At 36.7% G+C, this 27,439-nt stretch overlaps 1 protein-coding gene across 5 annotated transcripts in view; it reads right to left on the bottom strand.

Moving 5' to 3' along the window:
• HMCN1 (hemicentin 1) overlaps nt 1-27,439 on the bottom strand; it is a 420,069-nt gene that overhangs the window by 231,660 nt on the left and 160,970 nt on the right. For 4 of the 5 annotated variants that reach the window (XR_008999387.1, XM_057507948.1, XM_057507950.1 and 1 more), the window contains exons 7-11: nt 27,000-27,120; nt 25,814-26,077; nt 24,404-24,548; nt 20,762-20,883; nt 16,279-16,554 (exon numbers count right to left, since the gene is read on the bottom strand). Coding sequence is in view for 3 of the 5 variants with exons in the window: in XM_057507948.1 (XP_057363931.1) it covers nt 16,279-16,554; nt 20,762-20,883; nt 24,404-24,548; nt 25,814-26,077; nt 27,000-27,120 (928 nt within the window). In the remaining 2 variants the exon portion in view is untranslated. Of the gene's footprint in view, nt 1-16,278; nt 16,555-20,761; nt 20,884-24,403; nt 24,549-25,813; nt 26,078-26,999; nt 27,121-27,439 lie in introns of those variants that run through there. The other variant, XM_057507951.1, reaches the window with a different exon arrangement.

Here is a 27,439-nt window from a genome sequence, read left to right as displayed (position 1 = left end):
ACCGAGTTGCAGTACCAATTCAGCAGGCTTGCTTCCCAAGACTGGCAAGAACAGCAGACCCAGCTCTCTGCCTCCCTGTGGCCTCGGTGGCATGAGACTAGGTGGCCTAGGTGGGTCCAGCACACCCACTTCCCCAGGCCCTCCTCTCATGAGAGCTGAGGCAGGCTGTGGCCGGGACCCTGGATATCGCCCCTCTCTCTGGCAGGCCCAGAGCAGAAGGACAGAGGGCCTCACCTCCGGCCATTCCTCCAGAGACCTCACTGCTCAGCCAGCCCTGACAGCTCACAGGCTCCTGTGCCTGTTCCTCCTCCTGGATCCTGGAGGCATGAGAGCAGGTGCGGCCCTGTCCTCGAAGCTTGGGGAAGATCCAGCTTATTCTCCTTTGAGGGACATTAAGGGCTTGGATCTGAGGCCAGTGGTAGGAAGGGGCCTCCCTCCTGGGTCTGAACGAAATCCAGGGGAGCCGCAGCAGAAGAACACGTGATATCCGGCAGCTGGTGGGATGGTGGGAGGAGCCCTCTGTCCTTCTCTAGTCAGGTCCTGCAGGGGCTCCGTTCCCCCAGGGTGTCTTGGACATGTGGAAGAAGGCGGTCCTCATGGCCTGGAGGCAGATGTCCATGAGCTTGAGGACAGCAACCACTGTGAAGCCACTGGTGGGGACAGTATCTGGCACCACCACCTGACCATTCCTGAAGTGAGAGGCTTTGGAGTTGTAGAAGGAGGAGGTGGGGTACACCATGGGGTGAGGGGCACCTGGGCCTGAAGCACCTGGGAGAAGGCACTTTCCTTGAAAGGGAGTAGCCCCCATTGTCCTCCTGAAGCCCTCAGCTTTGATCTACACTTTGCGCTGACTCACGTTGGCCATGACAGTCACGATGGTCCTGGAGCACAGCCAGCTGATGAAGAAGATGCCCTGATACATGATCAGCCCCTGGGCTCCACGAAGAGCAGTTCCCGCCTGGCAATCTGCACGCAGTGCTTGGGGCCATCGTGAGGCACATAATGTCCGGGATGCTCTAGTGGTTAGAACTGATGACATGGGGGTGGTCCACCTACAGCTTCCAGCAGACCTTTCTCTCAAAAGGAAGGCTATGTGTGAACTTGCAGGACTGGATAAAGCGACTGATGATGCTCATGTTCTCCACTGTCCAGCAGCTGCGGTGCAGATGCCCCCAGCCCCGGTGGAGACCAGGAAGAAGAACATACACAACAGGGGGGTCTCGGCTCAGAACCTGGTGGTTGGACTCAGCTGCATGAACAGCAGCAGCACGGCAGTCAGCTTTGGCCAGAGCTCCGGCTGCAGCCACTCCAGCACCACATGCATGCAGCTGCACCCTCAGAGCCCCAAAACCCTGGTCAGAAGGGGCTCTTTGGGTGACCCTTACCACTATCTCGCCAGATCAGCGCAGGAAAAAACCAAGCAGGGGAGTAAATTTTCTTTGAGAGTAGAACACATTTGTTTCTGGTATCATGTTATCCATCTCCACTGATTGCCATGTGGCCCCTTGCTACTTTGTTCTACCAGCTGACCACCGACTGACTTCTTACTGATTATTTCAATACTAATAAAAACCTATTTTCAGGCCAAGTTTCTATATAGGATCTTTTGCCTCTTTCTATATAGTGAACACAGATTTGGAACCACAACTTGTCCTTACCACTGCCTGCTTTGTTTGAATTGCTTTTCCTCCTCTTACTAGATTATAAATTTGTTGAAGTGGAGGCAATGTATTTCATATTCCATTATTTTCTACAGTATTTAATATTCCTCGTATGTTACTGACATGTAAAACTATTCATGGAATACAGGTTATTTCTAAACTATAACTTGGCTTAGAGAAATTTTACTCCTGCCAGCCTCTCAAGATCCTGCTATATTGATCATTTGCCCCAATGCCCATGGATTCACAGGACGCCAGATTAACAGAAAATATCAACTATTCCAAGTTCTATTGCATTTGACTTCTATGGTAGAAAAAAGACTTCTGAAAATGAAATATTAAAGCAGGCATTTATTATCAAAAAGGATACAAAAATTCTCAAAGATAATTGGGATATTGATATATCTGGCCTAATTAATTCCATGTTTTACATCTAATGGCTACAGGTTAAGAACTGAACTTCAAAGGAGTTACTATCAAAAATACTAATAATTTTCTTAGTGTAAATTACTCCCACTCAGTAAGATAAATGAAAATAAATTCATTTCCATGGTGTTTAAAATAGATGTCATGCACATGAATAAAAGTTAATTAATTCATTCCATATCTTTTTTGCACAATTATTATGCTCCAGGTTGCATGCTAACTGGTGAGCCGAACAGACACGGTGTCAACTTTCCATTTATTTGGGTTTTTACTATAAATGAAACTGAGAAATTCAATTAGTCACTTAGATCGGGATATATTTATGATTATCTTTACTGTAAGTTAGCCTGCAAAATTGTGGTTGTTTCACTAAGAAAAATTAGTCTGAGGAATCCCAGTAGGTTTGAAAGAGATCCAAGGGGTACTGCTAGACCGGGCAGCTATACAGTTTAATAAACCTCATTAGGTCTAATTGTTAGCGGCTTACACCACCTCCCCACCCCCTTTTTTTTCCTGTTTACATTATGATTGTCTTTGAAATTAAAAGTTGTTTTTTTTTCCAAGCTGTGGACTTAGTTGATCTTCTCATTAATCCATGGATTCCTCTGGGTGAACATAGGGCTAGAGAAATGCTCAAGGTCAAGGACAGACTGGCAGTGGCCAGTAAGTTCTGATTGTGATTCCATCTGGAGTCCAGCAATTCTGAAATGCTATTAGACTACACATGCTTTGGGGGTTGTGCAGACCATCTTCAGGGCATGTGTGGAAAGAAATGAGCACTTCGTTCTCTTTTGGAGTTATTGAATACTCCCCATTTATTCAGTCCCATCTTCCTAAAATAAAATGTTTCTTGTGTCTAGCTCATATCGACACAGGATCGCTACAAAGATCGAGCAGCTCTCAGGATTTTTGTCTAAACAGGGTGCCTTCCAATGTACTCTGCCAAAATTGGCTTGGCATCTTGCCTAGCAAGAGTCCCAGGGTAGGCTCTGTAATTCAGATATCAAAGTGACAATAAGAGTCAGCTGCCAAAATCAGGATGCAGAGAGCTAAGAGGTCACTTCTCAAATAAAGTCTGGATGTAGGGTGCTGCTTCAAGGTCATGGAATAAGTCTGTGTGCAACATACAGATGGGATGACATCATCCCACAGAAGGTGAGAAACTTACCATTGCCCGGAAAGAATATTTCCACTGACGATAAGGAAATCAGAAAGGACATGAACAAACATAGGGAAGCAAAATTGGATTTCCACCAAATAAAAGTTGAATGAGTGTCCAGAATGATTCTGTCTTTATCTGATTAGGTAAAATAAGGATGTAATAGACCTCACTATAATTATCTCAACTGTTAGATCTTATTTTTAACTCTGAGAAATAAGCTCCCCTTGTTTTAGTAAAGTAGTTTTAATGGAGTAAAAACAAGGAATTGAAGAATGATAGTTCAATCCCATCAAAGGCCAGCATCCAATTTTAGGTTCTGGGGAGAAGTAATCCATTCTTAGTTGGTTTTCAATTTCATTTCACCACCACAATCATCACCGTTCTCATCAGCACTGTTCCCATCAGCAGCATCATCATAAAATACAACTTGTCTTTCATGAAGTAAAGCAATGGGAATATAGCACTCTGTTAGGTATTAAGGCATTAATTTATTCTTTGCATCTTAATCATAACAAAAGCAAAATACATGTTTTTATCATTTCTCACCAATGACTTAAAAGAGTTAAACATAGATTATGGTACTAAAAATAAAAAATAAACACTACTTTAAGACTTAAGTGCCTTAACACACTATTAATGGTAAGCCTGGCAAAATGAATTATGAGTGGCTGTGAAAACAGCCATTGCTCTGCCTACAAAGAAGATAAAATTTCACTTCACTCTTGGAAATCTCCAGGACCACTGTCGCATGCAGGTGGCATATTTCCTCATCAGCTGGGTCTAATTTATTGCTGTTACGCTTCTGGTAGGACATTCTCAAAGATAAGGCCTAGGGACTTGGTCTTCAAGATGATTTCATTATAATCAACAAATTAATCAGGCAATGATAATGCTTCAAATTATCTAAGCAACAATTTAAAATATTTTTCAGCACTGATATAGTTTAGAGTACTTGGGAAAAATTCTCTGTGTTTTCATTCTTTCACACAACAAGCATTTATTGAGTACCTACTGTATTTCAGACATTTTATAACATCAAAGATCTCAGAATAATGTATAAAAAAGCACAGTATGTACAATTCGGAACTAAATCTCTTTTGAGCAGTCAGTTCATTGAAATATGAAGGTAGGCAAAGTAAATGAGTGACATTTTGTGCCAGGTATCTAACTCTAGACTCATCACTGATTTTCCACAATAAACCCTATGGATTAATATTGTCATTTTTATGGATAAGGAAACTCAAAATGTTTAAACAATCCATGGTGTCTGGTCTATACCTTAATGAGGATAATAGTACCTAAATCACAGCATTATTGCAAATTAGCTAAATTAATGTATGTAACACACTAGAAAAATTCCTGGCACATAGCAGGCACTATGTAATTTTTGCTATTATTATATTCCATTATATGGTAAACTCTGACAAAGAATGACAAAATGAGTTCTATAGTATTAAATATATATATATATATATTTTTTACATATATAATACATATATATATATGTATTTTGTATAATCTAAACATTTACAAACGAAACATGATCACAATTCTCACACTTGCATATTCTATTTCAATCACATCCTACTAATAAATAATTCTTATTAATCTTACTTGATTCTTCTGAAATTTGAGATGTTTCTCGATATTCAAGATTTATTACAAATTTCAATAAAAACGGATACATTTAGTTTTTCCATGTTTTACTGATGGAGGAAAACATGCTAATACATGTCACCTGGCATATATTAAAAAGAATTATGATGATGTAGTGTGCATATGGTTATGATAATATCAATTTCATACTTAGTGAAGTAATTCTGGTCATTAGAGACTTCATCAATCATCCTAAGAAATATTTCCTTTCTTATTGCAATATTCTCTCTGGTGACATGGGCTAATTAGTGACAGATATCCATTCTCTCCTGACACCATGAAGACAAATTAATACTTCTAATGCTCATACAGACAGAACATGAAGGAGAAAAGGAGGCTTTGCCTGGCTCTTTGATATCCATAGGGCAGCATGTGGTTGTGGAGGAAATGTCAGCTATACACTGAATATCCTCAAATGTAACCAGTTCTGAAAATTTCATAGTTCCAGGAAGATGAACCATGAGTATGCTCTATTCATTTTCAGCTTTAAAAATACTCCGCATAAAAAAGCAGCTGATGGAATCTATTTTTTTCTATTCCTACATAAATAGTAAGATAGTCTGTGTTAAATAAGACATTAAACTCATACCATATAAATGAATACCACCCCACCCATTCTAACTTACTCTTAGGCCTGATCAGCACGAGCATCTTAAAACTTAGCAGCCACTGTATCACCTTAAAAGTGATCAACTGCTTTAGCCTATTTACTCACATGATATAATTTTTAAAGTAGGGTGAACTAATTTAAACAGTACTGTAAAAATAACATCTCTATACATTTTTCATGAGATAATTATCAGATTTTGCTATAAAATTCGGTTTTAAATATAAGTGGTCATATGCTTGCATGTACAAGAACTGTAAAAGAAAGCACTTATATAATGAAATCTAAAATTGTTGATGTGATTCAAATAAGCCCATTGACATGAACATGGAACCATGAAAGGTAAGGTTAGTGATCCAAATCTCCCCCATATTATTTGTATTTTGAGGCCCATTCAGCAACTAAAGAATATACATCTACTGGGTGTATTTGTATGTTTGTGCAAGACACTATGGTTAAAAAGAGGGGGGGGGTTCAGTAAGTAGCTCACAATACAAATCACAGCGGGGAAACAGCTAGACAGATGAAATTGATCGTGATTAAGTGCAAGATTGTGTGGCAAAATAAATAAATAAAAGTTGCACAGGAGAACAGAACAGAGGCCAACAATATTCAGAGAAGACATGGTTTATGAGAGGAGCTTCACATTATAGGTGGGTTTATTCACAAAGAATAAAGAATGTTAGTACAGTAGAGCTCTATGGGCTGAGTCATAGAACCAGAATGCGAATGATGTAATTTGGAGGCAGGCAGGATGCCTCAGTGACTCTGGTAATGAGAGGTGGGGTGGGGCAAAGCACAGAGGGATGGAAACAGAGCGGAAGTAGAGTCAAAGCACCAGGAAATGGGAATCCAGTGAGGGTATGTTGGATGTGGAGCTTGGCAAAGAAAATGTTCAGTGGCCATCGGAAAGTTAGAAGACTAAAGTCAGAACAAGAGTGTACTGATCCACCCTTTTGAGAAATTCAGTACTAAGAAAATTCAAAACTCACACACAGATACCGAAAATAATCCACCTGACACTACTACTCTGATGTATAAATGTTAGCAACATCAGCAATATTTTATGGCACAAACTAATTAATGTGACAGTTTCTCTACTTTCAATTCATAACTAGAGGCAAGACCTTAATAGCAAGTTTAAATATTAGGGAAGCGTGAGCAAAAGATAAGACATATGAATATCTAAGTCTTTTAAGGTAAATAGTACTTGTATATTGAGAGGGAACATTTTTCTTTTTGTTCTCCGTACATTATCTTATGAGAATAAAGGTTGAAGATAAAAGGCTGTAAGCATTATGAAAAGTATTATGAAGGAGTTTTCTGGAGGACAGAGAAATATAAATTTTATTCTGGATTAATTAGGAAATCACAGAAAGGTTTTGAATGGGTGGACATTGAAAGCACTATTTAAGGAAAATTCAGCAAGATTGGAGTGGGTTAGAGTGAGGGAACAAAACTGGAAGAAAGGAAGCCCATACAAAGAGGATTTTAATAGTTTAGGGATATGACATACGAAGGGGATGAGGGTGGTGCCAGTGGAGGTGAGAGGGAAGGGGGTGATTTGAGGGACGGTGAAGCACTGAAGTAACCACGCAGAGGGAAAGTGGGGGCCGCTGAGGCCTGACACTGTCATTTCATCTGGGGCAATTCCAGCGGGACTCTTTAGTCCACATTAGCTCATTCACACCGACCCCTACGGGCATTGCCAGGCACCCTGATTCCGGCATCAGCCCATAGAGAATGCACCCCTAATACATGTCTTTTATCAAGTAATGAGAAGTGATAAAAGGGACATCGGAAATTCAATTTTAAAAATGTATGCCCTGTGTTGGTGTGGTCTGGGGAAAAGATCAGAGAGGGAGAAGAGTAAGGCACAGTTCCAGAAAACAGACCCCACCACCCCGACTCCTGGTCTAGTGCTCTCATTAAAAAACACTTAAATTAACAGAATCAGCCACGAAAGGATTTTTATCTCAATAATGTTCAGCATTCAAAAGAAGTGGGGTCATAAAGTTTTAGAAGCTTTTATTCCTTCCCCCAAAAAGGATTTGTGCCCAAAATGAACTCAGTAGAGCAACCAATTGTCAATTGCTGTTTAAGAAGGCATTAAATTACATTTTTGAGAAAAGTATCTCAAGGCTGTCAATTGATCTCTATGATGGAAGATTCCCAAGCTGCTTAATGTTCCTAGTGATAGTTTTATGTAATGAGGAATTAAGATTTTGATAAGAAGAAAGATACTCCATTGACTAGTTTTCAATATTGTTTCTTTAGTTACTTGAGTTCTCACAATAAAATTTAAGTAAATATCCTCATTTTGAAGACAGCCAAAACCTACATTCAGCCCATCTAACTCACTTGTATTTCTGAAAATGTAATAGAACTGGTTTACAGCTGTTCTTGAATATAATTTTCACTGTAGATAATATATTCCCCTAAAATGTTGGATGATCTAATACGAAGCAATGCTACATGAAAAACTGGAAAATAATTAGTATTTATTTACTGAACCTAATTTCTTTTGAAGGGTACAGCCTATAAAATGTATTTTACAACATCTCTGGCCTTTCTACTAAATATTTGTATTTACTGGAAAAAGCTAACTTTAAAAAGTTACATAATAACTGCCATTATGTAAATGATGAGAATTTAATGATTAGTTATGTCCTATCCCAACAGATGTGTACCTACTGATTTAGCTCGATCATTTTATTTAAAACATGTTGAGATTGTTTGAAAACGCATGACCTCTTTTTCTGACCAGGGAACTAAACTAGCTGTGGTGGTAACAAACTTTTAAGCACGAAGCTTGCACAACAGAGTAAATAACTTTCTTCCACAAAGAATAATTTATAGTGGACAGATGTACTTGCTCACTTAACTCTTCCATAACTTTCAATGAGTAGAAATGTCAATGGAGTATATTTTAGCATTTTTACATTTTTCCATGCCTATCAGAGAGTTTGAATAATCGGCCAGGGATTCTTTCCAAAGAACACCTGATGAAAACTGAAATCCAACCAATCTAACACACAAAAACAACAGAAAAGAGAGATGAATTGCCTGGGGACAAGAGGCAAAGTTCACTGTAATCCCAAAAATATGGAATCAAACATTTCCAAATATCTCATCAATGGAAATATGGCTACTTTTCCAAAATGGTAGAATTATTCCTGAATGGCAATAACTCAAATGAATTATGATAGCGGTTGATCTACATGGCAGTTTCAATAAGTTTCCTAAGACTCCTGCTCTTGTTCTTTCTTTTTGCTCTGGAAAAGACTGGAACTGTGTCATCCAGTATCGTAGCCACTAGCCATGTGTATATTTAAAATTCAAACTAAAATTATCTAAAACTTAGTCAAATTTCAAAACCATTTCCTTAGATGCACTTGCCATATTTCAAGAGCTCAAATGCCACTTATAGCTAGTAGCTACCACATGGGTACACAGGCAATAACACATCTCCATCGTTACAGAACGGTCTCTGAAGTGCTGGACTAGACAGGTCTATGAAATCTCAGCAAGAAGGTTGCTAATACACTTACTTACCAGTAGGTGGTGCATTGGCAATAAAACACATAGGCAGGACTAAATCTTGACAGTTAACATGCTGGATTTGCAAAAAATTTCACACCCAAGTACCAATGTGGTTTGAAATTCAGTTAATAAGAGAAGAACACTATAATGATGGGTACATGTCATCACACGTGTGTCCAAACCCACAGAACGTACAACACTAAGACTGAATTTTATATCCTCAGCAAGGAGCGTAATGTCTGACCCTTAAATTTTTGGTGAATACATGAATGAATGAATGAATAAATGTGTAAACAAGTGAAAAAACAAGATACCAACTCTGACCCTTTGCAGTAATATGTTTAAAGTCAAGGCACTTCATGTGTTTCAGTATTTGTTTCATTATTATGGAAAAAAATGTATACCTATGACATACTATGAGTAAGATGGGAAAATAATGAAGACTCCATCATTGTAAAGATTACCAGTTTTGCACTCTCAATAACTAAAGCTCCTAACATATCATTAGTTTCTGAAGGTGCAATAATACACCTACTTTGTAATATTAACTCTAATTCAGTTTTTATTCATAATAGCCAAAAGTACACTCCCCTCTCCATATATAAAAATAGTAAGTTATTAGGTTTTCCTCTGTTACAGACATTGTCTTTGGAAACAGGATTTATTTTTGAGTAATTGATTTATAAAATAATAACTCAAACAAACATGAATAGATATTTAGGGGGAATTTGAATCAAGTAATTTTTTAGCACATGCTATGATATAAGTATTTTTCAGACTTGGCAAAAGTTGCTTGTCTAAATACTCCTCATTCAGTCTTCCCACAGACATGCATGCACACAATACTGTGTGCTAAATATTGTGTCAGGCTCTAAGGACACAAAACCGAAGAAAACTGGGCCCTGTCTTAATGGAGCTTACAGTCTATCATCTTGCATTTCCTCTGTGTGCTTGTTTCAGTAGCATATTTAAAGTTCTCTCTCTCCTCTAGGTAGTTCCTTAGCAGCTACTCTACCAGAACTCAAGCCAAAGAATTCACTAAACTGTTTGCAATCTACCTGGTTTACTCTATTAAGTCAGCAGAGAAGGAAGAAGTAAGGGAGGAACAGGGAATTAAAACTAAGCAGTGATTTCTCAAAGTCAACATGACACACAATGCTGAGATTTCCAGAGACTCTTTACTCATGCAACAGCAACCCGTGGCCACTTGCACCTTTTCTGTTTGTTTAGTTAAATTCAGTACTGTCACTTTTCTACCTGTACCCCAAAGCCCTTTATATACTTTCTCTTTTTACATTTCCCATGACTTACCTGTACCCAAGGCCTGCTAATAACGCATTTTTATATACAGTGCAAAAAAGACGGGGGAGACCTAGTTCAGATCTGGGATCTGCCACTTTCTAGCTTTGTAACCCAGGGCAAGTCACTAACATTTCAAAGATTCTACTTTATGGGCAAAACACAATACAAAAAAATAACACAGTTTGTGAAGGTTAAATGACATAATGCGTGCCATGAACACTCAAAAATTTTTAAATGTTTGTAGCTGCATTTGAATAATTTAGTGGGTTGAAGTATTTGCTGATTTCTCATCTCTTCTCTGTCTTTCAGTAGTATCTTTCCCTGTGAAAATGAGTATTTTTCCCCAGCTACCACAGTTCAGCATTTAACCTCTCCAGCACCTGAACATCTGGCCCTCTAGCTCACTAAAATCCATCAGGTTTGGCTTAATACAAATTTTCTCATGGCCTATTTTTGCTGTAAATGAAAATGTCCTTTGTACATGCAGCTTCTCTGTAACAATGTCTTATAGACTTGAAATATTTGTTCGGTCATCACATCCCTTTATTTTCCTTTCACAGTGTAAATGTCTAATTCCTTAACCTTTCTGTATAACTTCCATTTTAAAACATTTTAATAGTACTTCTCTCTTCCAAGCTTTAGGGAAATAAGTCATCTAATATTTATATAGCACTTAAATGATTTGAATGAAAGACAAAAGAAAATGAAATGTATGATAATCATTTATATAATTTTTTGCATGGAATTGGATTGTTTTATAACAGAATCCCCTAACTATTGTCATAAATTATATTCACCAGATAAAGTAAGTCAATATTAAACTTTACCCTTCATAATGTTTACAGTTACCATAGAAAGAAATTAGGAAAGTAAATATTTCTATAGGAAAACTATATATTCCTTGGATATTATTGCAGTAAATACTTATGTAAACTTTCACTGTAATATTTTTCTTCAATTCTAAAAGCCACCAACTCATTCTTTATTAGATCCCTATTACAGAAGGCCAGAAAAGCCAGTATTCTAATAGAGCATCCTGTTTATTTGTGCTGATTCACACTGGGACATCAGTGAGTCAAATTAGCTTTGGACAGCAAGATTTGGGGATTTTCAGTTTAAGCATATGATTCCATTCCACCTAAATGAAATCCGCAAAACGGCACTAACATTTAAAAGAGCCATTGTGTCTCAGATCAGCCTCCAAAAATGAAATGCTTAACTAGCAAGACTTCGGTGTGCTGAAATGTCTAGAAGAAGAGATGAATTAATAAAAATAAGTTTTTGTCACTCAAACACAGACACAAATTTCTACAGATCAAAATTTATTCCTCTGAAAATCTTGAAAAGGGGTTTTCATGGGCTTTCAGTATAAGAAAAACTAATTATCAATTGAAATTTGGCATTTATTCCTTTTTTGCCTCACTTTCATTCAGAAAGGATTTAAAACAGCTGATTCTGTACTACAGTCCTATAAAATCTAGACCCTTAAGTTTTCAAATGCACATTTTGTATTGTTAAACATTCTAATTGACACTTTTTGAGAGGCATTTCTTAACTTATTTTCTTAATTATTCCTTATTTTTACACTCTTATTTACTTTCCTAATTATAACTTCATTATTTTAAATACATGACTGTAAATTATCTTACTTTCTTCACTGTATGTTGATTAAATGAGTGATAAAGCAAATTTATAGATTACTTAGCAAATGAAAGAAAACATATTACCCATCTGTAATTCAATCATCTAATAAAATTCATGTATTTTCAAAGATCTTTAAATTCTAGTTACACAAAATTTTTTAATTACCTATTCCTATAAATACTTTCAAGTACAGAAAAGCATAAGTCCTTAAAATGTCACTTATACTTTCAATGCCCCCAAACAAAGCAAGGAATTTCATATTCACATTTTTGTATATATCAATTTATTTTTACCACCTAGCATAATCACAGATGGCTTCCATTTGTTTGTTTGTTTATATGTTTGCATATATGGACTTTTGAGTCTTGGGGTAAGTAAGCCCTGCTTGAGGGAGTCCCTTTTCTGAGGAATTTCCTGTGTCTATACCATTATCTCCATAGTGAGGAATTCTCATAATGAAATAAGCGTATCAACCCATTCACATTCTCTCATGCTTATTAGTGTGACTGATCCAAAGAGCCACAGTTTCTGAGATCAGCATTTCTTCTCAAGACTTCTGGTAAATTGATAATGAGCCTAACAGTCACCAAGGGAAACTAGAATGATAGAAAAGGGTAACTGGGATATTTGCTTCTGCTACTGCTAGACTCAAAATTCCATGATGCTGCCAACCTTAAAGTCTTTAAAGTGTCTATGGTCTTAACAAGAGTTCAAGTCCCACCAGGAGCATCTGAGTGACTGACTTATGGTCATCTGACCTGCAAGAAGATAAAGAAAGGGAATTACCTGATCTCATTTGTTTTCTCCCCACAATAAAGAATTCCTCCCCAAATCAGGGAATGTGTTCAAACCCTCAGAGCTAAAATAAGTCAGATATCCACTGAATTATTTTATAGCCTTTAGCATATCTGAGAATTCTGACAGTGATCTGATGATACCCCTCTTTTTACAATGTATTGGTTTAGTCTGTATACTTGGGCAGTTTTTTTCCTCATACTAATAATTTGAAATTTCAGCCAGGGTGTATCTAGATAATGTTCTCCCTTCATTGACTTTGCTTGATTTGCTCACCCAGGAAAAAATGATTTTTTCTCTCCCTGAGATATTTTTCTCCAATTGTATCTTTGACTATTTCTTTACTTACAGTTGTCTTTGCTATATATCTATATATGCTATATACCTATAAATCTTAAAGTTTTATTCTCTGTTTTTATTTCTATTTAAAAATCACATTTTTCAACTCAGTTCTTTTGTCAAAATTCTTAAAGAAATTCTCAAGTTTATACACCACATCCCTGATTTTATTTTTATGTAGTATTAATTCTGCTCTTTAGTACCTCTAATTCAGGTTTGCACTTCAACAACAAATCATTTCTTATGAGGTGACAGCTATCCAAATCAATGTCTGTCAATAAAATATTTGGATGGACCTACTTTTATTCTCTGTTTACTTCTAGGTGAACCCCCTTGCAGCTCTATGGCTGAGTGAGAGTCTGAGGTACGTGTCTCCTTGTCCAGTTCTCATCTATAATGTTCTCTGCACTGAGATGAGATGCTTTCCTCTGCTACCATTTGTCTCTAAGATTCCGAACTGACATCCCTATCAATGTTTCTCTTGCTTGAAAATATTTTCATTTGGTAAGAAACATCTTGAGGTTACAATTTTCTACCTGGGACCAGGTTATCTGCTTCTTGTTCTACTGTTTGTCTAACTGGATGGCTATAGCTATTAATGGGTGTAAGGAGAAAGCATTCTGGCTTCCCAAAGTGTAACATTTTCTTTTTGGAGCAAACTTTGAAACAGAGGGACAAAATACATCCTACCTGCCTTCATGTGAACACAAAAAACATGGACCACTAATTGAGATTTTCATTTTCATTACAGTGACCTTAAAATATAAAGATAATATATATATATATTTATATAAACAAAACATTTATATAAACAGACATATTTATATAAACAAAAATCTCTCTATATAATATATATAAAATTCCTCCCCAAATTTTTGCTGCTGTTAACTGCTACTGGATTTTGGTATTTTTCAGTTTTGTCTTTTGAGGTATTCATAGATGTTTTTTTGTTTGATGAGGAAAGGTTGCAGTGGCTATACATATGCTACCTTAAATCAGAAATTTTTTGCTGACTATATTTTGCAAAACTACTACCAAAAATGTGTGAAAGATGTGTAATTCCTTGAAGTATTCCAGATACAAATAGTTTCCAAACAGATCTGTGGAGGCATAGCAGCATAAAGGAGGCTGTGAATTAAGCTCCTGATTCCCAAATGAGCAAGAAAATTACTCCTAAATGGTCCTTTTTTTATCCAATAGTGTCATCAATTCTCAAACATGTTTTGTTAGATTTTTAAAATATCTTTTTTCATGAAAATAGGTCCCTCAAACTCAAGACCAACAGACAGGTCATAAAATAATGCCTCTAAAATAGATTGACACCATTATACAGACCAACTAGTGATCATGTAATATTTTTTTTGTATTTATGTTTTATATATCTTACACCATCTTACCTCAGCACTGACATAAATCACTGGATAATAATGACTGTATTTTACCAGAAAGAAGAGCATCAAGGGCTCCCTTTAAAGAGATCCATGTCTAGATCATAGGGTTCATTCAATAGACTCAAATACTGGTTTTAGAAAATGTTGTCCATGAACTCACTTGAGCATCTGCTATAAATGTTGATTCTCAGGCCCTACACCAGGTCTATCGAATTAGAATCTCTGGAAATGAAGTTAGAAATCTACTTTTTAAAAAATAAGTTCCTTGGATAATTCTTCTTCCATGAAAGTTTGAGAATCACTGATGTAATCGACAAACAAAATGCTAATGGACTGAAAAGTTAAATTGGGGAACCAAGGAAAGCTCTGATTTTTTACAATAATCCCATTCAAAGGGACTTCAGGGAAAGAACCAAGATCAAATCTCAGAAGCCCATTAGCATTTATTCTACCTGAAACAATCAGTTTGGTAAAAACAGTTCCAAAATTCTAGTAACTGAAGTGACTACTTGGATTCACTCAAAGTATAGGCAGTTTACCTTGTGGAAATGTAGTGAACCAGGTGCAAAATCTGTGCTTCCCTAGAGGTTTCATCAAATCCACCAACAAAAGACACACATTCAGACTGCAGAACATATCTCAGCTACCAGGGAGAAAACTAGAATCAGATGTCGACTACTTTGTTAATGCTCACGGTAGTTTCACTGTTTCACCATTAATAACAGTCTAAGAGCTAGCCTTGAAACTCAATGGCCATTCTCTTAGATAACCTTGTTAAAATATCATCTGAGAGGGTTACTTCAGGCATGTTATAAAGTTGTTGCTAATACCATAACCAAACAGCCAGACACAATGCTGATGCAATAAGTCTCTTACATCAAGCATTTGAAATGAAATATTCTGCTGAGGCAGCAACTGAATCTTCAGCTTAACAGAGTAAAACTGCCAAATGTGGCTTGCTCTTTACATTAGGAGTCCCAGCTGGTGTGCAGACATTCAGAAACCAAATATAATTCTACTGAAAAAGATACTTTAAATAAAAAAAGAAAAGAAGCACAACATGTTCAAAATGAAAAAGAAAAAAGAAAAGATACTTTGGAACAGTTTGTGATCTTCATTTGATGGTCGTGAATAATACATATATACTTAGTAGCCATTAAACCACATTGTTAATACACTTCTTTAAGTTATCTGAACATTTAGTCTATGTAGGCATAATTCATGATTGGTTTACCATTACTTTATTTTCAATAAGCATTCTTGTATGTAAGATAAATAAGGCAAAACAACTCTGCTAAAGTTTCAATAAAGTCCCACCAAGAGGAGAAACACAATTTAATTTAAAAAATAAAAATAAGTTAACTATATATATAAATAACACAGCATTCAAATTGGTTAAATTTTTAACCAATTATTAAAACAATTAGAATTTTAAAAATCCACATGATAGACTGGAGTGTTTAAAACTATTAAATCATCCAGGGACCATTTCTATTCATATTCTCTTAAAATAAAACTTTCAACTGCCAGGATTAGTTATGTTTTAAAGTTACCTATTCATCAACGGCATTTTACTTTCCATTTTTGTTTAATGAGCTTTCGACTGCTTGAGATCCATAAGCATTTTATCATTCAAAACTGTAATTGTCTGGGTGGATACTGCCCCTCTCAAGATAGCCAACTTAAGGAAAGAGAGATCAAAGGAGGAAGACAGGAAGGTGATACACATCGCAGGTTACCGTAAGCTCCTACCTTGCACTGTGAGGAAAACCGAAGCAGCTGCAGATCCTCCCTCACTGGAAGCCACACAGTGATACTCTCCGGCATCGCTGAACTTCACATTCCTCAGCTCCAACGCCAGGTTAGCCAAGACCCTCGTTCTTGCTGGGTCTGCCAGCCTGACATCTCTGTCATTCTTCTGCCAGGTTAGATTGTAATCCACCGCACTGACGACGAGACACATCAGAACTGCCCTTCCTCCAGGAGCGACTGTAACATTACTAGGCACTTGGATGACTGGAGGAGGCTCTGTGTGAAATGAAAAGATGCGAATCAAGAGACCTAAAGGTCATCTCGCTCACGTATAGAGGTGGTCTAAAGTTTTAATGAGTGTGTTCTGAATATCTCGGTGGAAAGATGCATATCAGAAGCCTAGAATGAACCCTGGAAGCAGTATCCCAAAACAGGATTGGTTCTTTCTGAGAAAGAGAAATGTGTGTATTTTCCAGAACTACCCTTATATTTATCCTTGTTTTCCAAACACTTTTAGAGAAGTATAGGCTATTTTAAATTGTTAAAAACTAAACATAGTTTTATTTTTTATTTTAAGTTTTTATCAGACTGCTATGTTTTTAAAAAATTTCTTATGAAAACAGCTAGAGAATCAAGTGGAAATACAGACTGCATAACCAAGTTAGGAAGCTCTGACTGGAGTCGGGCTAGGCTTGACAGAAAGTACAGGATGCTCTGGTAGATTTGAATTTTAGATAAACATCAAAAAATGTTTGTTAAGTATGGCTCATGAAATATTTGGGACATTCTTTTGTGATATTCAAACTTAAACTGAGCAGCCTATGCCTTTATTTGCCGAATTAGGCCCTTAGGCTCCCTATTCTATCCCTGACTTGTTCTTTTATCTTAGAAAAGCTGATTTACTCACCGTGTTTCTTTCCCTCTCTGAAAAATGAGATGATTAAATTAGGTCATATTAAAGACCCTTTCTAGTGCTGAGGCTCTAATGACTCTAACATACGAGATGGTATAGACCATCAAATACCTGGAATTGGTTATTTGTATGCATGTGGTCAGACTCTATCAAAATCTTTGTGAAGATCACACAATGTTTATATGGTTTTCTTTTTTTGTTGTTTTTTTTTAAGCAAATTTCAACTACACTAGGTATTTTAAGAGATTTTTAGAAAATGAAAAATGCCATATTATGGGCGTGTAGGGGATGCTGGGTGCAGGCCCAGATCCCCCTCTGGACCAAGGCACCAGTTTCCTGGTTGCTATGCTTGTTGGCTACCCATGGCTCAGCACCAAGGGGGCCCATAAGCTCAGGGTTAGGCTCCCTTTCCAGTGGAGCCCACATCCCATGACAGCTTCTCTCGCCTCAATTCAGGGCCATCCCAGCTCCTGAATTCCTGTGGGATCAGCTGAGGCCCCTGTTGTGACCACATCATAGTTTTACTTCTTCCACTTCCCTCAGTCCCTTTTCCCTAGAAAACACCCCAATAACCTTCTTGCATAAGAACTCTGCCTCAGAGACTTATTTCCTCTAAAAATACAGATTCAAATAAGTAAAATGCCAACTTCTAATAATACACGAGACAGATGAGATTTGAAAAAAATGGTATACACTCTCACCACTGCCTAAATAACTAGAGATAATAAATGTACATGCTGAAATATTTATGTGTACATAAATAAATTTGGTGGGCTTAGAGGAGATGAAGGAGAATCACAATGGTTTACAAAAGAGGCCAAGGTAACCGATTCCCAGCAGTAGCCTCGTCCTGGGAGTTTGTGGGACAGCCCTTCCTGAGTAAAAGAATGATGGAGGCTGGGATCAGGGGACCAGAGCTGGAACCTCAAAACTGAGAGAGGAAGAATGACAAGCACAGGCCTTGGAACATTTGGTAAATATCAGTGAACCAAGGGTCAGGAGGCCAGGAATCTACTCACTACCCACCCATCTGACCATAAATGATTACTTTCCTGCTGTAGGCTTCAGTTTCTTTAGCTATAAAATGAGGAGGTGGTAAAAAATTATTTCCAAGTCTTATCCTGTTCTAAAAGAATATCTTGTAATTATAATTTAAGATTGCCTGTCAACTGACATGGCCTTGGCAAGTTTTCTCTATTAAGTATTTCACTTAAATCCAGAATTTTATTTCTGTGTGTGTGTGTGTGTGTGTGTGTGTGTTGGAGGATGGGCACTACGTTAATAAAGAAACTCAGAGGAGAAAATTAATATAACTATATATATATATATATATATATATATATATATATATATATATATAATAGTATTAAACTAAATTACCAAGTATAATTTGAAAGGAGTTTTTCATGTTTCTGCCATTTTATCACTTCCTATGTGCTTATCGGCAATAAAAAAAGTATAAGGCTTTTAACACCAATTTGCATTTAAAACAGTCAACAATCAACATTTCAAATGAACCAAATATCCTTCCACATGTCAGCTAGAAGAAAACATGGAAAAAGTGCAGTAATACATTGGGTTTGCTGTAAACTGTTCTTGGATGCCCTTTGATTTTATGAAGGAAAATAATGTCCAAGTGACACAAGATTATCCCTGTCTCACAATGCTTTGTTTCCTAACACTCCTTTCCAAACTGTAAGATCTGACTATCCTGTGAATTCACACCTGATCCCAGTGTGCTGTGAAGGAGTCCCAGTAGAGTGCTGGAGCTGGGACCCCAGCCTAGGCTAAGAGAGATTCAGAAGTGGGTCAGGTTTGAGGCAACAGCCCAGAAAGAAATGCCTACTGTTCCAAGTCCACAGGGGCACTTGCGCGTTACTTCTGCTGTTACAGTCATTGCCCTGGCCATCGGGGCTCTGCCTCTTCTTTCAGGCTTGGCTGAGGGTGACACAATTCTCCAAAGTTGGCTTGGGCACACAGTACAATTCCCTAGAGATCCCACTGCCTGGCTGGCATGAGCTAATACAATAAGGGCATTCGGAAGTTACTGATACCAGAGAGCCAAATTCTTAACAGCCAGTTCATAAATTTATTCATGCAGGATGTCTGACTCAACTCACTCAAACCTATTCCCCTGCTGTCTTTCTCTTAATTACAATTGCTGGGGAAAAAAACCGCAAGTGCTCAAGTGTTTGTTTTCCCAGAAGCTGAGGAACCTTGACACACTTCCAATGCTTTTCATAATTACTGGAGATGGAAAAAACAAACAGTTTATGATGTACATCAACTTACTGAAATGTTTCAGAAGACAAACTTTATTTTTCTAGGAATAAGAGGATACAAGTGATTTACTGCAAGAACATGCTTGCTTGCCTCTGTTTTCAAGTTCAGCTTGGACTTAATAAATATCAATAAATATACATAAATCCTAGACTTCTAAACAGTTTTACAATTACAAAGCTTCTTTTGTCTTAAATTGTCTCAAGAAAATGCACATCAATACTAAAAGCAAGGACAGACATTATTACAAACTCAGCAGCCACGTTTAGGTCAGAATAAGGTTACTTTTAATCACAGCAACACTAGGCAACAACGCAGGTAGGAAATAATTCAGTCAAAACGAAGTTTCCAATAAATTCAAGACATATGCTGAGTAAGTGGCTTACATTCTGATGATTGATTATTTTTGGTAGTCTCATTTGTTTCCTAAGAATTCTGGGAGATTAGAAGGAAAAAATGATTTTTTTTCACTAACGTATATTTTACTTCTAAAAGAATCCAAGTCTGTGGCATCCTGCTGCACTGACGGACAGTGACTGCACTGGGGTATGGGGGGGACTTGATAATATGGGTAAATGTAGTAACCACATTGTTTTTTCATGTGAAACCTTCATAAGAGTGTATACCAATACTACATTAATAAAAAATTTAATAAATAACTAAATCCAAGCCTTGTCTCCCATTCATTCACAGGAAACAGAATATCTAAATCCAAAATGATTTGTGCATCTTCTGCCCTTAATAATAATACTGTAACCACTGAGGTCCTGTGTTTCTTGAACATGATCACTTTCACTATTGTCTTCAATTTAGACGTCAGAATCCATTCATAAAATGGATTTATGCATTTTGAATATGGGAGAGGCAAAGGGAAAGTTTAAGTTTGTTATTATCAGGAGACAACCCTCCTTTTTTCTTAAATTTTATCTACTCCAAGGATAATGCTATATGGCCATTTCAGAAAACGTTAAGACCCTATGATAATAATAATAATAACAATAACAACCATAAAATAATAGTTAACAACCATGAAATAATAGCTACTGTCTATTAAGTGTCTCTGTGTACCAGACTCTCTTGTAAGTGCTTTACAAATACTGTCTTGTTTAATCCTCACAGTGTTTTTGTGAGATAGAGACTGTTACCGTCCTTATCCTCATTTCATAGTTAGGGAAACCAAGGACCCTGAGGGGCACACAGCTAAAACATGGTGAAATCAGGACTAGCCAACATCCCATTCCCGTAGCTGCATTAATACTCAGGCAACTCAGAGCAATTAGTGGTAATTACCTGATACATCGAAAAATGTCTGTGCCCGTCCAGTCCCTGCACTGCTGACAGCGATGCACTCATAGGAGCCTTCATCAGACAAAACGACCTTTTCAATATCCCAGTTCACACTGGCAGATTCTCTGGAGTAAGAAAATAGAAGTCTTTTTAGTTACTATAAAAACAAGATCTAGTTGATAGTAATGATTCCACTATTTGTTCTGCAGTACTCATTCAAAAGAACAATGTAAAGAAAATAAAGTAACATGTGAAGTTCTTTATTGCTTAAAATTACATGTCCTTTATATTCTAATTAGAGAGTTAAGCTTCTCTACTCTGAGCAAAAGACAGAACAAAGACAACAAGTTATGGAGACTATAAATTCTTTAGGGAAACCTCTTCTGGCTATGTCAAAATATAAGATAAAGAGCTAATAGAGGAACATCCCTTAAATCCTCTCTCCTTCTCCTATCATTTCTAGCTTTTGGTCATGCTCCATGGGATTCTCAGCCAAAGCAATTTAAAAAGGTAATTCGTAAGTTTGAAGGTAGAAAATAGACTTTTTGATTTCCAAAAATATTCTCTTTAACTTTCTTATATATAAGCTCCACATAAAGCTATATACCATATCTGCTTCAACCTGTGTACATAGGAGAAAAGAAAAAAAATGATCAGTTTATGGTCAAACTTAGCATTAGATAAAAAACAACCCTTGCTATATATATTATATATTCATTCATTTAATAAATATTTATATCTTATCCTCTAATGCCATTCAAATTGTTTCTCATTTTCTGGAAGCATCTAAGTAATAGATAATTCATCCTAATTTAAAAGATTCAATAATCTACAAAACAGGCATTATCTTATTATTTTTAAATGACTGAAACATCATAAATATTTTCATAAATTTTTCTTGCAATTATCCATAGCTATTAATAAACTTTTTTAACATTCAAGATACAGATGAGATTAAAAAGCCCACTGCAGAGCCAAGACACCTTCCATGGAAGTCTGAAAGTGGTGTAAGATGTAAGATGTAATACCTCACAGTAAAAACTCTAGATCTCTCTCCATCATCAGACGAACAATTTACTAAGCTCTTGATGTGTATTTAGCACTAACCTAGAGTTTATAAGGGAAAGTCAAAACACAGGTTCCTGTTGCCAGAAAATTAAGAAAATAAGCAAGGTCATTGTTCTACATACATTAGTAACTGAGAATATTCACTCCAGTCAGTTCCCTTTCAACTGTGTATGCAGCAGGTGCCAGTGGTCCTGATTGTCACATCAGAGAAAAGCAGAGTATGTCTTTCTATATTGTTCTGATCATGTAGCTGTATCTTGAATGCTTAAGAGCAGTAGGCTAAGCCCAAGTTTATAAATGTCACTGCATAGGAGGTACTAGTAAGTTCCAGGAAGGTAGGAGTCTGAAATACATAGTGTTTTGTGTCTGCTGCAGTGCCTACTTCAGGGCCAAGCATATACTAAGATTCATCAAATACTGAGACATACAGGAATTTTAGAACAGAAAGTGACAGTTCTTCCAGTCCCAAGTCCCTCATTTTACAAAGCTGACATCCTGGATGAGGAATAAATAGTATGTTCAAAAGCACATAACAGAAGAATATTCTCAAAGAACATTCCTTACAGTTATACTTGTTCCTCTCTTGTTTATGAAATATTGCATGAAAATAATTCCCTTTTCTCAGCTGACATTAAGACTGTATGGCCACAATAAAAAGATTTAAAGGGATGGCCTTTGGAATAGGAAGAACATGTCAAATAGAAATGTGTCCTGCTGCTAATGCAAACTAATTTTCTCTTTCTTCCTATTGAAGTATAGCTGATAGCCACTATTTATTGGTTCCAAGATAAAATACAGTGATTCAACAGTTATACACATTATTAAATCCTCTCCCAACTAGTGTGGTTACTACAGAACCTTTGACTATATTCTCCATACTGCACTTCCATCTCCATGACCAGCTTGTATTATGATTGAGATTTTGTGTCTCTTTATCCCCCTCACACACCCAACCACATGATTCTCTCTTACATCCCCTAGCGACTAGAGTGACTTTCATAACAAATATCCAGTCGCTTGTTTCAAGCTATAGGGAAATCTAGGGCAGAGACATGTGAGTGAATCAGGATTAGAGTATCAGTCCTCCATCACCATGCTAAGTTTTGTCTTTAGCCTCTCACATCCAAAGAGCTTATTATATGTCAGCAAGGCATGTCATATCTCTAGGCCACAAAGCTGGAAAAATGAGAGAAAGAATTCTTGTGGCTTACCTCCCAAGAATTGTGTAGAATTAATGAATTAATGTTTATAAAGAATCTTAAGTGTCTTTGGAAAATGCTATTTTTTAAACATGAAGTGGAATCATTTGATTTCATCAGTCAAACACGTAGCTTCAATCATCTGACATCCTGGTCAGTTAAGTGCTGGTTATTAAACATGAAGCTAAATAAATCATCAAGATATACAACATAAAATAAAGTAGCAGGAAATAATATAATCTTTAAAAACTGGAAGTTTTTCTTGAGTTACAATGAACATGCTTGCTATTGCTTTTGATTAAAATGACCTCCATAAAGAGATTATATAAGCAATACTGTCAAATATTTAACTTCTTATGAGATTTATGTTAATAATGAATTAACAGTGTAAAACTTTCATAAAACAATTCCTACCATCTTTCCCAAAATATAGTTTGTTTAATTTTAAGTTAAAAAAAAACTTTTTCCAGAAATCATCCTCTGGTTTTTGAGGAATAGTTTATTTTTATAACTGGATTAGTTATATTTGTCTAAAAATTCTACCGTTGCTTGTAAGGAAAGTGGGAGCCCCCTGGCCCATTCCCACGGATTGTTCTGTGCAATGGCCACACACACTTCTGCTCAACCTGTCACCGCAGCACACACGTTGTGCTGATATCCTCTCAACCCTTCTCCGGGCTCTCTGTACTGCAAGCCACCCTGTCTTCCTTCCTACCTTTTTCTTGCCCATGTGCCAAGTCCACTCTAGCCTTCGTGCATTTGCACTTGCTGCTCCTGGTGTGTGAAAGCTCTTCTCTGGCTATTTACACAACCAGCGCTCTCAACCATGTTCAGGTCCTTTTTCAAAGGCCCTTTATGCTGAATTTTACAATTGCAACTTGGCCACAACCACATGTACCCCACCTATCAACATTACTCATCCCAATCAACTGGCTCCACATTTTGCCACAGCATTTATCAGATTCACTTATCATAACACTTTAAATCAGATTCAAAGACATGTTTATCCTGAAACTAATAAAGCTTAAGGTCCAGGGCCTCTCATTTGCAAGGACCCTTCCAAGGGTCCTAACTTTGTACTCTTTGTCTTAACCAGGGTCCCTCCAGTTACATAAAATTCAGATTCTGTAAAATCTGAATCAACTATTAATATAATCAAGTATATATTACATTAACATTCATGTGTTTTCTGTCTTCCTCCACTATACCAGAAACTCCATGAGGGCACAGAACTGTGTCTGTTTTGATCTCTGCTATATTCAAAGACTGTGGGACAAATAAATGAGAATTTCCAAGGAAAAGGTCCACTAATCTAGGAATCTTTTTGTATTTTGATGTTTAATGCTGTATATTAGTACTAGTAAAAATATTTACACACTTTAAATACTGGTCTACTCCAAGTGTAACTCCATTTTTGACAAAGCTCAAGGTAAAGGGTAAAAGACTCTCCACAGAGCAGGGAATTCGGCCTGGCTGCAGGTAGTATCCTGGGGTTTGCCTGGGCATTGTAACTTTGGGAGCATCTAGGAAAAAAAGACACAGGCAAGAAGGTCACAATGATATTGAGCATTTCCTGTTAAACCATTCAATAGCTTGATACTTCAATTATTCCAGCAAATCCTCTGATTCTAATTCATCTCAATCACTAAAAACCTCTTTAATTATCTTTATTTATTCCAAGTTTATTAATTTCTGGCTATCTTTATGCTCCTTACTAAGCTATTCATTGAATCTAAGATTCCACTGGTTTTAAAACATGAGATTATTTTTTGTTCCTCCAAGAGACAAAAAAAAAAGCTACCAATCAAGATGCAGTACCAATTTTAGAACACATTTTGATTTTAAAAATGTAAATGTATGAAAAGAATACATATACCTTAGAATTGAATTCACAGGGTAATTGCTTTCCAAAAAAGAATGAAAAAACTGATTTTTTGGAATCCAGTAGATTTTGCGGTATTCAATTTAGGGGCTAAGACGACTAACTGCGAATATTGTATGTGAGGAAGTATTGAGATTGATGTGACTCTCACCATTCTGTGAGTATTCAACAATAGCTAAAGAGTTGTTCCTGAATTTCCCAAATCACAACCTTATGTATAAGTGATGAATTATTGTTCCTCCATCCAATAGAACAATACTAGACACAACCCTTCTATATATTTGTCAGCCCATGGTTCTAGCCATGGTTTTAAAGTTTTCTTCAGTGTTCAGTCATCAGCCTTGAGGGATAGTTCAAATATAGATGAGTTGAAATGCTACTTCATACCTCCAAATAATCCCTAATCTTCAATCTTATCTCTATATAAAAGAAAATACGTAAGTAACTAGCTTATTAAGGAACTAACCAACTCAACAAACAAAGGCAGGATCATCACCAGTTGCTTACAATGAACTGCTGTTCATGAAGTAGTTGGTCTCTGACAATCGCATATAAACGTTTAGCAGACTTGGCCAATTTGGATAGCTTGGTCAAACATTAAACACACGTGCCAGGTTATTTTTAGGGGCAGTAAGAGCAGCAGAATTTTCCAATTCCAGTTCTTACACTGACTGAGGTCATCACAATGTTCAGACCTACCATCAGCGAGACTTAACATGAAAGTTTGAATGTGCATATCATGATTAAGAAAAATTGTGTTAATCAAGTGCAAATTCCCATTGATTTGGTAACCCAGTAATAATATGAGGATATTACTTTGTCCTTAATAGTCCATTCTTTACCCATAGGATTACATCATCCCCTTAAGCTATCAATACCCCAGAGTTGAATAAAACAATGTCTCACCTGGGATGATACTAGAGAAAGAAACACTTGATACTCTCTGGAAGAGATAATTGTCCTTATCATATCCTGTTATTTTGATAAAGAAAGCTTCACTTGGTGGTATAAAGTCAGAAATATTCCATATGCCATAAGGTTTGTGGTCTGGGTAATAAGTAACAGGAATGGTCTTAAGAGAGCTGCCTGAGATGCTCAGAAGTTCAAGACGATCTAGTTTAGCTGGGATGGAAATTCCAGAAGTATTCAGCAGCACATAGGTAGGTATTCCTACAAATGAAAGATTCTCTTATTATTCATAAGTAACATGCAATTGAGGTTATATATCAAATAACTTTTTGCGTTATAATAACAGATAACAAGTACCATTTAGGATGAGTACTATGGACTGACCTACAAATTGTGGCCTTATTATGGAATATTTTCCATATAAAAGACAGTTTATTCATGATCAGAGAAACTTAGGAGATCCTAAGTAATTATTTTTATAAAAGGATTTAGCTATGTTTAATATGTAGAAATATTAGAATTGTGAGTACTGTGTTATATCTGACTACATGTATATTTTTAAAGATTCACTGTTTATATCCTTCTAGGAAGGTCAGGAATGAAAATAAATGAGCAACAGTCAGAAAAACAGAAATTTAAAGAGTCACAGTAGGATTGAACTTTCTTTTACCTATAAAATTATCAATAATCAGGTATGAATAAAATAAGAGGAAGACAAGCTTCAAAAATTTAAATAATTTCATCTTTAAATATATTGATACATGGTATTTTAGTGTTTTAGCTATATACACACCCACAATACACATTTTCACCTTGGCAAGGGCAATTTACAGATTTTAGTAAGAAGTCTCAAGATCCAGGTAGTTTCCAAAGTTTAGTTAATTTCAGGAATCAATCAGAATGCTCATTAAAGAGCATATTCCTGGGCCCTGCCTTCTGTGGTTCTAATTCAGGAGATGGAGGGTGGGGCCCAGGAATCTTAATTTTTGACAAGCTCACTCCCTGAGTTGATTTCAATATCACTCGTCTTGGGACTATACTTTAAGAAAAACTGACTAAATCCAAGAGTGCAATCATTTCTAAAGCTGCCATTTCCCAACTTTGTCGAATACTACAAAATTATAAAATCACAGACAGTCTGGGTGATCTACCTCACTAACTTAAGTAATATGCACTTACAAACCTTTCACCGGTCTGCTGACTGTGTTTTTGAAGTCCAGGGTTGGCTTTTGGGAAAAACCAGCTCGGAAATCAATGGTACTGAGGCCAGTGATGCGAACAGAGTGCCTTCCACTGCTGGAAGTCTGAAAAATGTTGAATGATAAACCCCGTGAGCAGCTGATCCAGGATTCTGGTCACACTAAACGCTAACCAGTAGGGGAAACTACATAGATTAATTAGGACTGATGTCCAATAACTGAGACGCTGATCTGGGTATTCTGAGCTGAACAATAATTCTGTATCTTCAGTGCATGTTTGTAACACACAGAGGAGTGCTCCAGAGTTCATTCATGAATATGTTGCATGCCCAGTGGTAAAAATATATAGGTATTTATTCACTGGTGAATAGAGCTGAAGTAAATCTGTAAAACCTCCATGAGGACATGGATTTTTGTTTTGTCC

The sequence above is a fragment of the Manis pentadactyla genome, chromosome 9 (assembly GCF_030020395.1).
Source record: "Manis pentadactyla isolate mManPen7 chromosome 9, mManPen7.hap1, whole genome shotgun sequence".
NCBI classification, from domain to species: domain Eukaryota; kingdom Metazoa; phylum Chordata; class Mammalia; order Pholidota; family Manidae; genus Manis; species Manis pentadactyla.
Note: the sequence above shows the minus strand (reverse complement) of the source record. Positions and strands in the feature narration are given on the sequence as shown.